At 37.6% G+C, this 13,952-nt stretch overlaps 1 protein-coding gene across 1 annotated transcript; it reads left to right on the forward strand.

Moving 5' to 3' along the window:
• Positions 1-5,248: 5,248 nt before the first annotated feature.
• On the forward strand, positions 5,249-13,423 carry LOC101299368 (abscisic-aldehyde oxidase-like). The gene is made up of 10 exons (XM_004296223.1): positions 5,249-5,384; positions 5,460-7,133; positions 7,986-8,245; positions 8,364-8,573; positions 8,716-8,934; positions 9,512-10,477; positions 11,417-11,512; positions 11,734-11,832; positions 12,123-12,312; positions 12,842-13,423. Exons 1-10 carry the CDS (start codon positions 5,249-5,251, stop codon positions 13,057-13,059), a joined length of 4,068 nt encoding a protein of 1,355 aa, XP_004296271.1. The 3' UTR covers positions 13,060-13,423.
• The last annotated feature ends 529 nt before the right edge of the window (positions 13,424-13,952 follow it).

Raw genomic sequence — 13,952 nt, forward strand, 5'->3', positions numbered from 1 at the left:
CAACCCCTTCAGAACAGAATTAACACACTCCAACAAGATTAAAAAATACTAGAGATAATACTAACCTTCAAGCCAAGATGCCTTCGCCTTAAGACACAACCTGACAATAGATTAAAAATGACATTACTGCAATTGAATCCTTGGATGCATATATGACTGCTTTCGATTCCATCCTGTGGGACAATTATATATATGCGCAGTTGATAATTGAAGGATCAAGGCAGAATAAGCATATGTCGAACCAGAAGACAGAAAGAAGCAGAATGCATATTACCATTCTTGTAATATGCAATTCTATTATGGCATAGGACACATTGCAACACTGAGGGAGGGAGGGAGGGAGGGATTATCATTCATGTAACGACGAATTAATTTTACACATTCACTAACCTACCAGTACTAAATAGATTCCAGTGCACATCACACGTTACACAGCTCTTCATATTCCAATTGCAGTTTACTTAAACCACATATGCCTATGCTAAACTAAATGACACCGCACAACTCTATTAGCAGAGTCAACTTTCACTTCAACCTTTTCAATTAGTTGGAAAAACGAAAAATACCAGTGATACTTATGAAGTTAAGAGCTAGTTTTGAATATATATTCGGACACTGCAATAAGAATCAAATTACCAAAATTTTGATGGATGAATAAAGGGCTTAAAACTACTTGAATTTCGTAGGATGAACAACAGGGCCTATAACTAGTGTGCACTGTTTTTGATAGAAGCCCTATACCAGACAATCATGCTGATTCGAGTATGATTCTAATTATAAAGATATAAACTATATGGTTCTCTGTATTGCTTGTTTTTTGTTAGCTACCCATACTTGAAGATGCAATTCCAATCGTAAGTACATGGTGCAGATGGAATGTACTTTTAAACACCCACATCCCTATGAAAATGTTTGACAAACACAAACCCAACTATAGTTACACAAACACAAACCCAAACACAAACACATACCTAAATCTTTTCTGATTGTTGCCCATGATTAAAACTAGAACTATTGCAATGTAGCTACCAATGGAAATGGATGAACTGAGATCTTGTTATCTCAGCAAACTTTGTGGGATTAACATCTGGATAGGCAGCTTGTTATTTCAATGATGTTAATGGATTTACATCTACGAGTCTAGATCAAGGAGTGAACATCACAGCTGATATCAAATACTTCGGGTTCGATTCTCTCTGAACTAAACATTAACGTAACTGACAGATACACCGATGTTCAACTAAACCAGACAGATACTGAACGATATGAAATCGAAACAGGCTCAGCAAACATGTGTTCCTCACTAATGAATTCGAATACAGCTGTTAAGCAAATCTCAAAAACATGAAAGGAAAGCAGGAGACACAATGCTGCAGGTCATGAATTTAAACTCTTACCTCAGTAGGGAATGCGCAGAATCTGGTTTGCATGCGGTTTCTAGCCTCAACCCATTCATAAATTCATCGATTTCAACTCCTGAGCAAAAACGCCGCATTCGTATCCGAAAACGTGCACAAACCCGTTCAAATCCACACAATGTACTCCACCTTCAAACCTGTTCTTCAGTGAAATCGATTTGAAACGTTTTGATCATCTCCGCCTAATTGTGCAGGACGCTTTGCCGCTAATTCACCCTCTCGACGGCGGAGACGTGGGTGCTCTGTGCTTGCCGCTAATTCGCCCTGTAGGTGGCGGAGACGTGGCATATCTCCCGCCAGCGTCATATTTACCCTACCCCCCCGCTTCTCACCTCACCGGCGACTCCATAAAAGCCCCTCTCTAAACCAGACGGCGACGATGACGAGGGGAAGGATCGTCATCTGAGAAATCCCATCTATGCCCTGTAGATTTCCCCTCCGCCGATGAATAGTCGACACGTGGTTCAGCCCACTTGTGGCGTACGGTAGTCCAGCGCTTTCCAAAGTTACATTTTATGATGAATACAGAGGATCGTTGAGTACGTAACATGAAGGTCTATGATGGTGTGGAAAAAGATAGAAAAGTGTTGAAGTTGGTTTTGAACCAAAATGCTTGACATTTGGTTATGATAGAATGATGGTGAATAAGTGTGATGAAATAAGAACAAAGCTACTTCTCCTCGCTGCTCATCTATGAATATGGCCGAAAAAGACATGACATCATTGTGAATGGAGGTGCGTGCGTCGCCTCTTATGCCGCTAAGTGGGGGTTCGCTGAAATACGAAAATTTACGTTTTGTTTCATATTGGAGTATTGGACTGTCATTCTTTTTGGCTCCAATTTTTTAGATCAATGCCAAATGTTTCATTCACTCTTACAATATTCTTAAATAAATAAATAATTAATTTAGTGAAAAATGAACTCAAAAGAAGTTAAAATAAGTATTTAGGGGATGTAAATATATGTAAATTAGGATCTAAGATCCGCTCATTGTAGTTCTTGTAATTCTAGTTCTTAACACAACGTCATCAAGAACTAGAATTAAAAGACTTAACGACTAGATGCTCTAACGACTAAGAATTAAAAGAACTAGCTAGATTCTTTATTTACTAAGTCAAACCCCAATTTCCCATTTATATGTATTTTGTAGCAAAAATCAACCCCTACAAAATGACTAGCTAAAGCAAAAGTTAGGTGCGGTTCAGTAACGTTTTTCATTATATATTTTGGGAAGTGTTTATACTTTCTAAATTGTAATCCACACTCTATCTAGGGATGACAATGGGTAGGGTAAGGTACGAGGATCAAAATACCGTACCCATACCCTTTTACATTTCTCATCCCCGTACCCGTCCCCGTACATGTAATTAGATAATGGGGATTCCCGTACCCGTACCCTTTGGGGATTACGTTTCCATACCCGTACCCGTACCCATTAACAATTATGTATTAAATTAATTAATTTTTTTTAAATATGAAATACAATTATATAAAAGTATGAAATTAAAATCAAATACCAAAATAAATAAGTTTCATGTTTCAATCCAATAAAAATAAATACAAGTCTTGGTTAAAACATAACAATACCGGTAAATTTCATTAAGAGAATAAAAATAGATAATAAAAAGGAAGGTCCATTAAATGTTTATTAAGAGAATCACTAAATTTTTTACATAAATATTTATTTATAAATTATATATAAATATATATATAAAATAATAAATTATATAATTATGTATAATAATATTTTCATCCTTAATGAGTGGGGATGGGGACGAATATCAAAATACCATACCCGCCCCGTACCCGATTTAAGAATCCAAATACTGGGGATCCTCATCCTCGTTACCCATTTATACCCGTATATCTTCCCCGTTAGGGTCGAATACCCGTGGGTATCCTACCCGCTGGGGATTATTGCCATCCCTAACTCTATCTCCCCTTAAATTTTTATTAATAACTCACACACTCTAAACTCCATTTCCCCTTACTTGGTCAAAATTCTCATAAAAGACAAAAAGTGACAAAATTTAAGTTACCAAAAAAATAAACATGGAGTGTGAATTGTAAAATGGGTAAGTGTGGATTTCACTCCAAAAAGTGACAGTCTAGTGAGATATTTCTAAAAAATGGAAAATAAAAATTGAACATGCCTTCAACTTTTACAAAAAATAAAATAAAATAAAACTAAAAACTTGAGGTGTTAACTAATAACTTTAAAGACATGAGTTCAAATCGCATCGACATATGTAGGGTGTGTGAGTTATTTAATAAAAAGTGTTTCAAAAAAATACAAAGAAAAACTAAAATTAGTAGTTTCACTAGTTTGAGTCTAGTACCATTTGGTAGTGACATAGTTAACCATTCATAAGTGAACGGTTGTGAGTTTAACTTACAAAAGACCCGTTGTAGCATTTGAGTTGTTTAATTGATAAAGAGAAAATAATAGTTTGACATTTTAACTTTTTCATTCTCCTACTTTAGAAAATTTGAAATGTATTGTTCACAAACGAACTATCAGATACATTTTCAAATTTAAAAATTACAATCTCAAAATCTCATTTCATTTGTAAAAAATATTCTTACAAAATTAATTTCAAAAATGTTACCGGACGGGTCTTCTATTCTCAATCATTTTTTTTTCATGTGTCAGTTTATGATTCTTTCAAAATAACTATATTAACTTACAAATATCGAAATGTTGCAACAAAAACATAACAAAATTTCATAACTCTATATAGATATTCCTAAAGAGCTAAGTTTTTTTTTTTGGGAAGAAAAAGAAGATTAGAATGAGGTGCATTTAGGGCGGCCAATATCAATCGTATCTAGATGTAAAGTTTGCGCAGCTTGAGAAGGAAGAGCACCCAGCCAGATCTTCGGAGAATGGAAACCGTATGTGTCCAAGATTTGCTAGAGCATTAGCCAAGAAGTTGGTTTCTCATAAAACATGAACAAAACTGATATTATGAAACTAGCAACATGAATGACATCTCAAACATGAGATTTAAGACGCCAAAGACTTCACATGTATTATTAACGCAGTTGATCATTGAGAGAGAATCTCCTTCGATCACAATAGACTTTTTTTAGTTAATAACTACAATAGACTTGAAATTAAATCTTTTAATAACAAACGAGACCATTTTTAAAGACAAAACATTCAACATTCAACAAACAAGAAGCCCTTCCAGTGAGGACCCTTAAGTTGAGGACTTGGTGAGGACTTTTCGGCTTATACCACCTTTCGATCTTATATCCACATCTTGACCGTTCAGCTTATAGGTATTTATGAGTAGATCATTTCTCCAAATTTTCTCTAAATTTTCAGCTATATTAAAAATTATTAAGGCATTCATAAGTGTGATTTATCCATTATGAACTTGAACGGTTTATATTTGACAAATTTGGTTCGTCTATTAATTTAATCTAGTTTGTTATCTTAACGAATATCAATTTGGCTGAAAATTTGTAGAAATAATCTACTCATATAAACCTAAAAACTGAACGGATGAGATGTCAAAATATGATCAAAACTGAAAAGTCTTCAATTTAATAGTTCTCACTAGAAGAGCTCTCTGGACAATATCTACCCAGTATTTTTTTTTCCTCCGGTCCTTATCGCAGTAACAATTGACATTTATGTCCCCTTTGAAATTCGAAACGAAAGCGGCAGCCAAAGGAATAATCGTGACAAGGGAATCAGTTGACCTGATGATGATGCCGTTTGCAGACGAATCTTGAAACCCAAAACAAACAAATTCTTGTTTGGAGCCATGTGCATTAGTCTAGTAGCACCACCTCCACCTCTCGGTGCCTCCTCTCCCAAATGGCCGCCACCAGCTTCGTCTTCGCCGTTAACCGCCGCCGCTTTGAGCTCCCCACCGTCGATCCTTCCACCACTCTGCTCGAGTTTCTCCGGTCCCACACTCCCTTCAAGAGCGTCAAGCTCGGCTGCGGCGAAGGTCCCTCCTCCTCTCTCTCTCCTCTCTCTCTCTCTCTCTCTCTCTCTCTCTAATAACTAATTAGGTCGATTGCAGGCGGTTGTGGCGCTTGCGTTGTGCTACTCTCAAAGTATGACCCTGTTCTCAACAAAGTGGAGGATTTCAGTGTGAATTCATGTCTCACATTACTCTGCAGCGTCAACCGCTGCTCCATCACGACCTCCGAAGGCCTTGGGAACACCAGAGACGGCTTCCATTCCATTCACCAGCGCTTCAGCGGCTTCCACGCTTCTCAGTGCGGCTTCTGTACTCCCGGCATGTGCGTTTCGCTCTTTTCGGCTCTTGTCAATGCCCAAAACACCACTGACCGACTTGAGCCCCCTCCCGGCTTCTCCAAGATGACCGTTTCCCAAGCTGAGATGGCTATTGCTGGCAATCTCTGCCGCTGCACCGGATATCGTCCCATTGCCGATGCCTGCAAGAGCTTTTCGGCTGATGTTGACATTGAGGATTTGGGGTTTAACTCCTTTTGGAGCAAGGGAGATAGTAAGGAAGCAATGGTAGATAGTTTGCCTCCTTATAATCCTCACAGTGAGGTCTGTACATTTCCTGAGTTTTTGAAGAATGAGATCAGGTCCTCGTCGTGTTTGGACCCCAAGAGATATGGTTGGTACAGTCCAGCTGGTATTGAGGAGCTTCAGAGGTTAGTGGAAGCCAATGCTTCTGGTGAGAGTGTGAAATTGGTTGTTGGTAATACCGGGACAGGGTATTACAAGGAGTTAGCGTGTTATGACAGATACATTGATCTCAATTTTGTTCCTGAGCTATCGATAATCAGGATGGACCGGACGGGGCTCAATGTAGGAGCAATTGTAACCATTACTAAAGTTATTGAAGCTTTAAAGAAGAAAACCAAAGGTGAGCATATGTCAAGAGGCGAGGTCGTGTTTGAACGAATTGCCAAGCATATGGATAAAATTGCTTCAGGCTTTATCAGAAACACAGCTAGTATAGGAGGGAATTTGGTTATGGCACAAAGAAACTACTTTCCTTCAGATATTGCAACAATACTTCTTGCTGTGGATTCAACAGTGAATATAGTGAGTGGTTCTGGATCTGAAATCATTCTGTTGGAAGAGTTTCTGAAAAGATCCCCATTGGGTCCCAAAAGTGTACTTGTAAGTATTAAAATCCCAAATTGGGAAGCAGTTACAAAAGTTTCTGTAGGACTCGATACTATGTTGCTATTTGAAACCTATAGAGCTGCACCGAGACCACTAGGAAATGCATTGCCTTATTTAAATGCTGCTTTCTTGGCCGAAGTTTCTAAAACTTCTACTGGATTTATGGTACATCACTGCTGTCTGGCTTTTGGTGCTTATGGAACTAAACATGCAATTAGAGCAAGAAAGGTTGAGGACTTTTTAACCGGAAAGACCTTGAGTGCTGGTGTTCTGCATGAAGCTATTAAGTTAGTTCGAGCTATTGTTGTTCCTGAAGAAGGCACTACGAATCCTGCTTACAGGTCAAGCTTGGCTAGTGGTTTTCTTTTTGAGTTCTTTAGCCCCTTTATTAACATTGATACTGAAATTTCTGATGGTTTCGTGGAGAATATTTTGTTCCCTACTTCTGAGATGAATAAGAACCAACATTGCAATGATGACTTTCCACCTGTTCTATCATCAGCTAAACAAGTGGTTAATTTAAGTACAGACTATGATCCGGTCGGCAAGCCAATTATAAAATCTGGAGCGGCCCTCCAAGCGTCAGGTTAGTATTCTTCACATGCTAATAAGGATGTCTAGTTACTAGTATCCTAGTTTCTGTCTCTTCATTGCTAATGGTGATGTCTACATTTTGTTTTGAAATTGATTTTTTCACATTTGCTGCTTGAAGTAAGAACAAAAGTAAATAAATCTTCAACGCTTAATTGGATAATTATAAGGATGTTTAGTTCATGTTCATGTTCATGTAAGTTATTTTTTTTTTTTTATCTTTTTACATTCTCTTTTTAGAAGCAAGCATCATGTTCATGCAAGGTATCCTGGCCTGGATACTTTTATGAGAATGATGGTTGACCTCTGTAATCTGTTATCTCCTCACTAAATGGTTCACTCATTATTATGCTGCTGATTAGATAGTGGTATCACAGATTTCTCAATCTCATTTGCAATCCATGCTAGTAATTAAATTGACATATTCAATTATCTTTTCTTCGTACTTGATAAATTATGTAAAGAATATAAACTACAAACTTACAAGTTAGATTATTTTGTCCCTCCCTCCTCATATTGGTCAGTTAATAAAGTTATAATCAAAATTGCGAGATCAAATTTGAAACAGTGTCCTTGCCTACCTTCCTTCAGTTTAGTTGAGACATTTGTATCCGTGATATAATGTTGAAGCACACCTTGTTAAGAATCCTACTATCCTGGCTTCTGGCTCCAAGTTGGGACCCTTACCCCCTGTTTTGTAAGATAACAATAATTATCCGACCAATTAAAAAACAGGTTTAAAGATCCATGATTGGTTTTGATTGAATTGAGTGGACATTGCTATTTGATTTATATCTTTTCTTTGTGTTCTAATTCACAATGTTGACAAGTATAGTATGTTTTGTAGGTGAGGCTGTGTATGTAGACGACATCCCGTCACCAACAAATTGCTTGCATGGAGCGTTCATTTATAGTACAAAGCCTCTCGTACGGGTTAAGGGAATAAATGTCAGAACTAAACCACAGCCAGATGGAGTTTCTGCTGTCTTATCTTTTAAAGATATCCCCAACGGTGGGGAGAATGTGGGATCTAAGACTATTTTTGGTAGCGAACCTCTTTTTGCTGATGATATTACTCAATGCGCTGGTCAGCGTCTTGCCTTTGTGGTATGTCTTAGGTCTAATTTATTACTGTCTAGTATTGATGCACAATAGGCTTCCAGAATAATTTTCGTTTCTGTTCGTAAGGACTTTGTCTAATTGACTCAGCGAACATAATTTTTAGGTTGCAGATACACAGAAACATGCAGATTTGGCCGCAAACGCTGCGGATGTTGAGTATGAAATGGAAGATATGGAGCCACCAATCCTATCTGTAGAGGAGGCCATTAAGAGGTCTAGTTATTTTGAGGTCCCTTCTTTCTTATACCCGAAGCAAGTTGGTGATATATCAAAAGGAATGGCTATAGCTGATCACAAGATTACATCTGCTCAGGTACTTGTCATCAATATCTATAATTTGGAAAAGTTTATGATTTGGGGAAGGGAAACGACCATAAAAAAAAGGATATGCACTTGCTCTTCAATACCTCGTAGACCATTCACAAGTTGCAAATCTATGTCTTTCTTGCTTTCAGATCAAACTTGGTTCACAATATCATTTCTACATGGAGACACAAACTGCTCTTGCTGTACCAGATGAAGACAACTGTCTAGTGGTTTATACTTCAAGTCAGTGTCCTCAGTTTTCACACGCAGTCATCGCAAAGTGTCTTGGCATTCCTGAAAGTAATGTCCGTGTAATTACAAGAAGGGTTGGTGGGGGTTTTGGTGGAAAGGCCGTAAAATCCATTCCTGTGAGTATTAGATGCAATAATATAGTTGTTTGCGTTTTGATAAAATTAGCAAGACTGTTTTTCAGTGCTTCTAGAAATGCTAAAAGCATTTTGGTAGCCTTTCGCAAGAATATTTAATACTGCTTCCTGAGTTTGAAGCACTTTGTAGTGCTTTTTAAAAAAGCACTCATCAGGTGCTTGGTCTCGAGCACATCCCTATTTGTGTTTGCTTGTTATCTGTTCTCCGAGCAATGAGCTGAGGTTTTGAGAAAATTATTAACGGATCACCTTGGGAAGGGTGCTTATATTCAACAAAAAAACTTTTCCCTGCACCCAGATAGTGTATTCAAAAGATAATAGTTGGTCCATATTCTGGTAATATTTCCTGTAAACCTTCTTTTACGACTGGTTCACTATCAATCTTTTTCTAGCGAGCATTTAGTGTTTGCACTCTACTGGTATAGGGGCTCAAAAATGAGGAGAGGCTAATTAGAATATAAATTAAGTATTGGTCCATGTGTGTTTTTATTTTTTATATTTCGATGATATGATTCCTGCCGTCAACTAATGGAAACTGAAGTTCATTCTTGTACATTAGGTTGCGACAGCATGTGCACTTGCAGCACACAAATTACATTGCCCGGTCAGGATATATGTCAATCGCAAGACTGATATGATAATGGCAGGAGGAAGGCATCCCATGAAGATAATCTACAGTGTGGGATTCAAGTCTGATGGGAAGATTACAGCTTTACAACTTGATATATTGATTGATGCAGGGATGTCCGCAGATATAAGTCCAATTATGCCGCGCAATATCCTGGGTTCACTTAAGAAGTATGATTGGGGTGCTCTGTCTTTTGATGTAAAGGTATGCAAAACTAACAATCCAAGTAGGACTGCAATGCGAGGTCCTGGGGAGGTGCAAGGGTCATTTATTGCTGAAGCTGTAATTGAACATGTTGCATCTACCCTATCCATGCAAGTGGATCATGTGAGAAATATAAATCTTCACACACATTGCAGCCTAGATTTATTTTATGAGGACACTGCTGGTGAACCTCTAGAGTATACTTTACCTTCAATATGGGACAAGGTGGCCATGTCTTCAAGCTTTAACCAAAGGACTGAATTCGTAGAAGAATTTAATAAATGCAATACATGGCGAAAAAGAGGAATTTCTCGAGTACCTGTAATACATCAAGTTTCATTGAGACCAACTCCAGGGAAAGTGAGCATTCTAAGCGATGGTTCTGTTGTTGTTGAAGTTGGAGGGATTGAACTAGGTCAGGGTCTGTGGACAAAAGTTAAACAGATGGCTGCTTTCGCTCTTGGTTCCATTCAATGTGATGATAGTGGCGATCTTTTGGATAAAGTACGGGTGGTACAATCTGATACAGTGAGCTTAATTCAAGGAGGATTTACTGCTGGAAGCACCACATCTGAGTCAAGTTGCGAGGCAGTTAGGTTATCATGTGATATTTTGGTTGAGAGGCTAGCTCCCCTCAAGCAACAATTGCAGGATCAAATGGGTTCTATTAAATGGGAGATGCTTATTGAAAAGGTATTGCAATTTGATTTATATTGCTTCTTTTTTGGTTTTTTAATGTTTTTAAAGTTCAGTTAACTAGTAATATAAATCAAGAAAATCTATTTTTGACAAGTCAAAAAGCGGAGGAACTCCTAATAAATATAAATGTACTATAGAAAACCCCCCCCCACCACCAGCACCACCACCACAAACACCGGACAGAATATTAGAGGATTAGCACATATTGAAAGAGTTCTTCCACCACGAAAAGCTATTGACTAGCACCTTTTCAGTAATGAAATTAGTTGTCCAACCAAAACAGGCTATCTTAACTAGCGCAACTGCTTCTGAAGGATCACCTCATACATTCTGCTCTACCACAACGTCATCCCCTCCCCTTACTTTTGCATTGTTCCTTATGTAACGACATAGACTTTAAAAATCCATCTGTGTGCTGTACTTCTGTAAGCTTGTTTGTGCTAGCTCTTTATCCCAGAGTTATCCTGCTGATCATATATCGCTTCCAGATTGTCCTAATTTTCACGAGTTTCCATATGAATTTATCATTGTCGTATTTTAACCCTTTCACAAATCTTTGTGATATCCCCATAGCACTAACCTGAGAGGCTAAAATCTAAATGGAATCGGTCAAGCTCCTTTTTATGTGCCACCTGGGTGTCCAAACAGTTTGTAACCACTACCTCTGTATCTCAAACCAAGCTTATAATTCAGGCGAAAAGGGATTCCATTCCATCTAAACCTTTTTGTATTTGACAATATCCCTTGAAGTTTTAAGTTTGCTCTTATCCTTGGACATACTTCTCTTGGCAGTGTATAACTTCTATGTCACAGTGAGTTCTCTTTATAGTTTTTCAAAGACACAAAAGGCCTTCCTCTAGCATTTTCTTATGAAGATTCGCAAACGAGATACGTTGTCTGTGCAGTTTTTCTCATTCTTTTCTCAAATTGCAGGCGTACTTGCAAGCCTTGAACTTATCAGCAAGTTCTCTCTATGCCCCGGAAGTTACTTCCATGGAATACCTTAACTATGGTGCTGCAGTAAGTGAGGTAAGTTTTTCTTTAAGTTTATCATTGCTTCCTCATATTCTTTTGTATGGGTTCTATTTGTAGATATGCGCTTGAATGTTCAACAAACCTAAGGACATATGTACAGGTTCAATATTCCAGTGCAACTGTGCAAGTCACATTGAAAGATCATATGGTCACTTTTAATATGATTCAGTATCTCCTGAACTTTAACAAATAAGAATGAAACTATCTGGTCACAGGTTGAGGTAAATCTTCTGAGTGGAGAAACCAGAATATTGCAATCAGATATTATCTACGATTGTGGCCAGAGTCTCAACCCTGCTGTGGATTTAGGACAGGTTAGCACGATACTGAACATACATACTGACTTTTACAGTTCCAATGTTTACATGGTTTTAATTTTCTGTCATAAGAACCTCCAAAGTTTTACCCATGGAAAAATAAAAAACTAAAATATAAAAAATATACTTATCAAATGAAAGAAGGAGCTTTTTATTTGACTTGGATCTTATTTACTCCACAAGCTATATCTTGGATGCATGACATAAGTAGATGGGTAAACATATGGGCTGATTTGGCAGTGGGTCTTGCACGAAAGAATTTCAGTCCTTAATGTCGGTTCTTGCAGATAGAAGGTGCTTTTGTTCAAGGAATTGGGTTTTTCATGCTTGAAGAATACATGGAAAATTCTGATGGATTGGTGGTTTCCGATGGCACATGGACGTATAAAATTCCTTCCATAGACACTATACCGAAGCAGTTTAATGTTGAAGTACTAAATAGTGGACACCACAGCAAACGTGTTCTCTCTTCAAAAGGTATACCTTTCAGAAGTTTGCTAAGAGTTCTCATGTTAATAATGTAGCATGCCTAGCGCACGCGTAAGTGTCTGGAATACAACAGATATATTATTGATAAACTGTCTGGGGTTCACATCCAGTACCAATTGGCAATGGATAGAGTGGCCCAAACCCTTATAAACCCACAGGCAAGGTCCCATATTCCTGACGTGAGATTTATATCTCAATAATTATGTATGAATACTTGATGGGTGAAGAAACTGACATGCCTGTTCCAGAGTGAAAATTCTCTAGATTATCCCCCTAGTTTTAGACCTGTGATGGAAGTTTTTTTACAGAGGCTATTAGTTGATTTATGAGAAGCATAAGGTTCTGTGAGTCTGCCTTACTTTGGGTTTGGTTAGAAAGTTAGAACATAATAATCAGACATTTGGGATTGTGTCTTGTTCTTCATGAAGCTTCCACTTTATATTGTTTCTTCAAGTGCAAATAAGTTGTAAGACTTTCATCCATATGTCTGGAAAGTCAAATGATATGTTTTGTGCAGCTTCTGGTGAGCCTCCGTTACTTCTAGCGGTTTCAGTTCACTGTGCTGCAAGAGCTGCCATCAAAGAAGCCAGAAAACAGCTTCTTCAATGGGGAGGCCTGGATGGGTCTGCTTCCATGTTCCAGTTGGCCGTTCCAGCTACCATGCCTGTTGTAAAGGAGTTATGTGGGCCGGAAAGTGTGGAGAGCTACTTGGAATGGTTCGCAGGTAGAAACTGAATGTGACAAATGTGGAAATCTTAAGTGCCTCAAATGTGGAGCAGTGGAGGCTCTCAACTTTTAAACACATGACCCTACTGAGTTAGGATAGTACATAGACGACTCCTTCATGAAAACAGAATGATGCACAGAGTAGTCTATACAATTTACACTTGCGGGCTGTTGACCCAATATTTTGCAAATGATGAAGCTAAAACCAGCCTACTAAATGTTTTGTTCACTGTAAAGATTCTGAAAGACTTTGTACATGTAGGCATAGCAAAATTATAAGGCTCCGTTTGGAGACTGGAATTGAATTTAAATTTGGATTTCAAATCATGTATTTATAATTTAAGAAATTGAAATATCAATATTTCAAATATACTAGCCAGAAATTGAAATAATTTAAGGTTTTGCCAGTTCAGAGCTTCTGCTCTCTTTTCCTAAAAAAATAATTAAAATAGGTTTGGGTTTAGCTTCATAGGTTAGAGATGCAAAACTTATATGAATAAATCATAGGCTGGTTCTGTTTTTCCTTAAGACAGAACAACAAACAAAAAAATTCAAATTGATTTGAAATCACTTTGCTGGACAAAAGCGAAAAGGTCCGATCCAAACTCGAAATCCTCATCCTCTTGCGAAAAATTCATACCTTTTTCAATTTTGGTTTGATCAGATTGAACCCATAGCCCCTCTGAGAACTTCCTTTACCGACCATGGTTTAATTTGATAAACTAAACCAGATTAAATCTTATATTTACTATCTTGGGTAGTTTTTTTGAATTTCAAATCATTAATTGAGATTGTATTATAACATTTGTAGAAGAATTTTCTAAGTATAGACGATCTAAAATATAAATTTAGGTCAAAGCTCAGCGGTGATCTAAATATTATAACAACTTTAGTCTTTAAGA

Source organism: Fragaria vesca, linkage group LG3 (assembly GCF_000184155.1).
Source record: "Fragaria vesca subsp. vesca linkage group LG3, FraVesHawaii_1.0, whole genome shotgun sequence".
Lineage (NCBI taxonomy): Eukaryota > Viridiplantae > Streptophyta > Magnoliopsida > Rosales > Rosaceae > Fragaria > Fragaria vesca.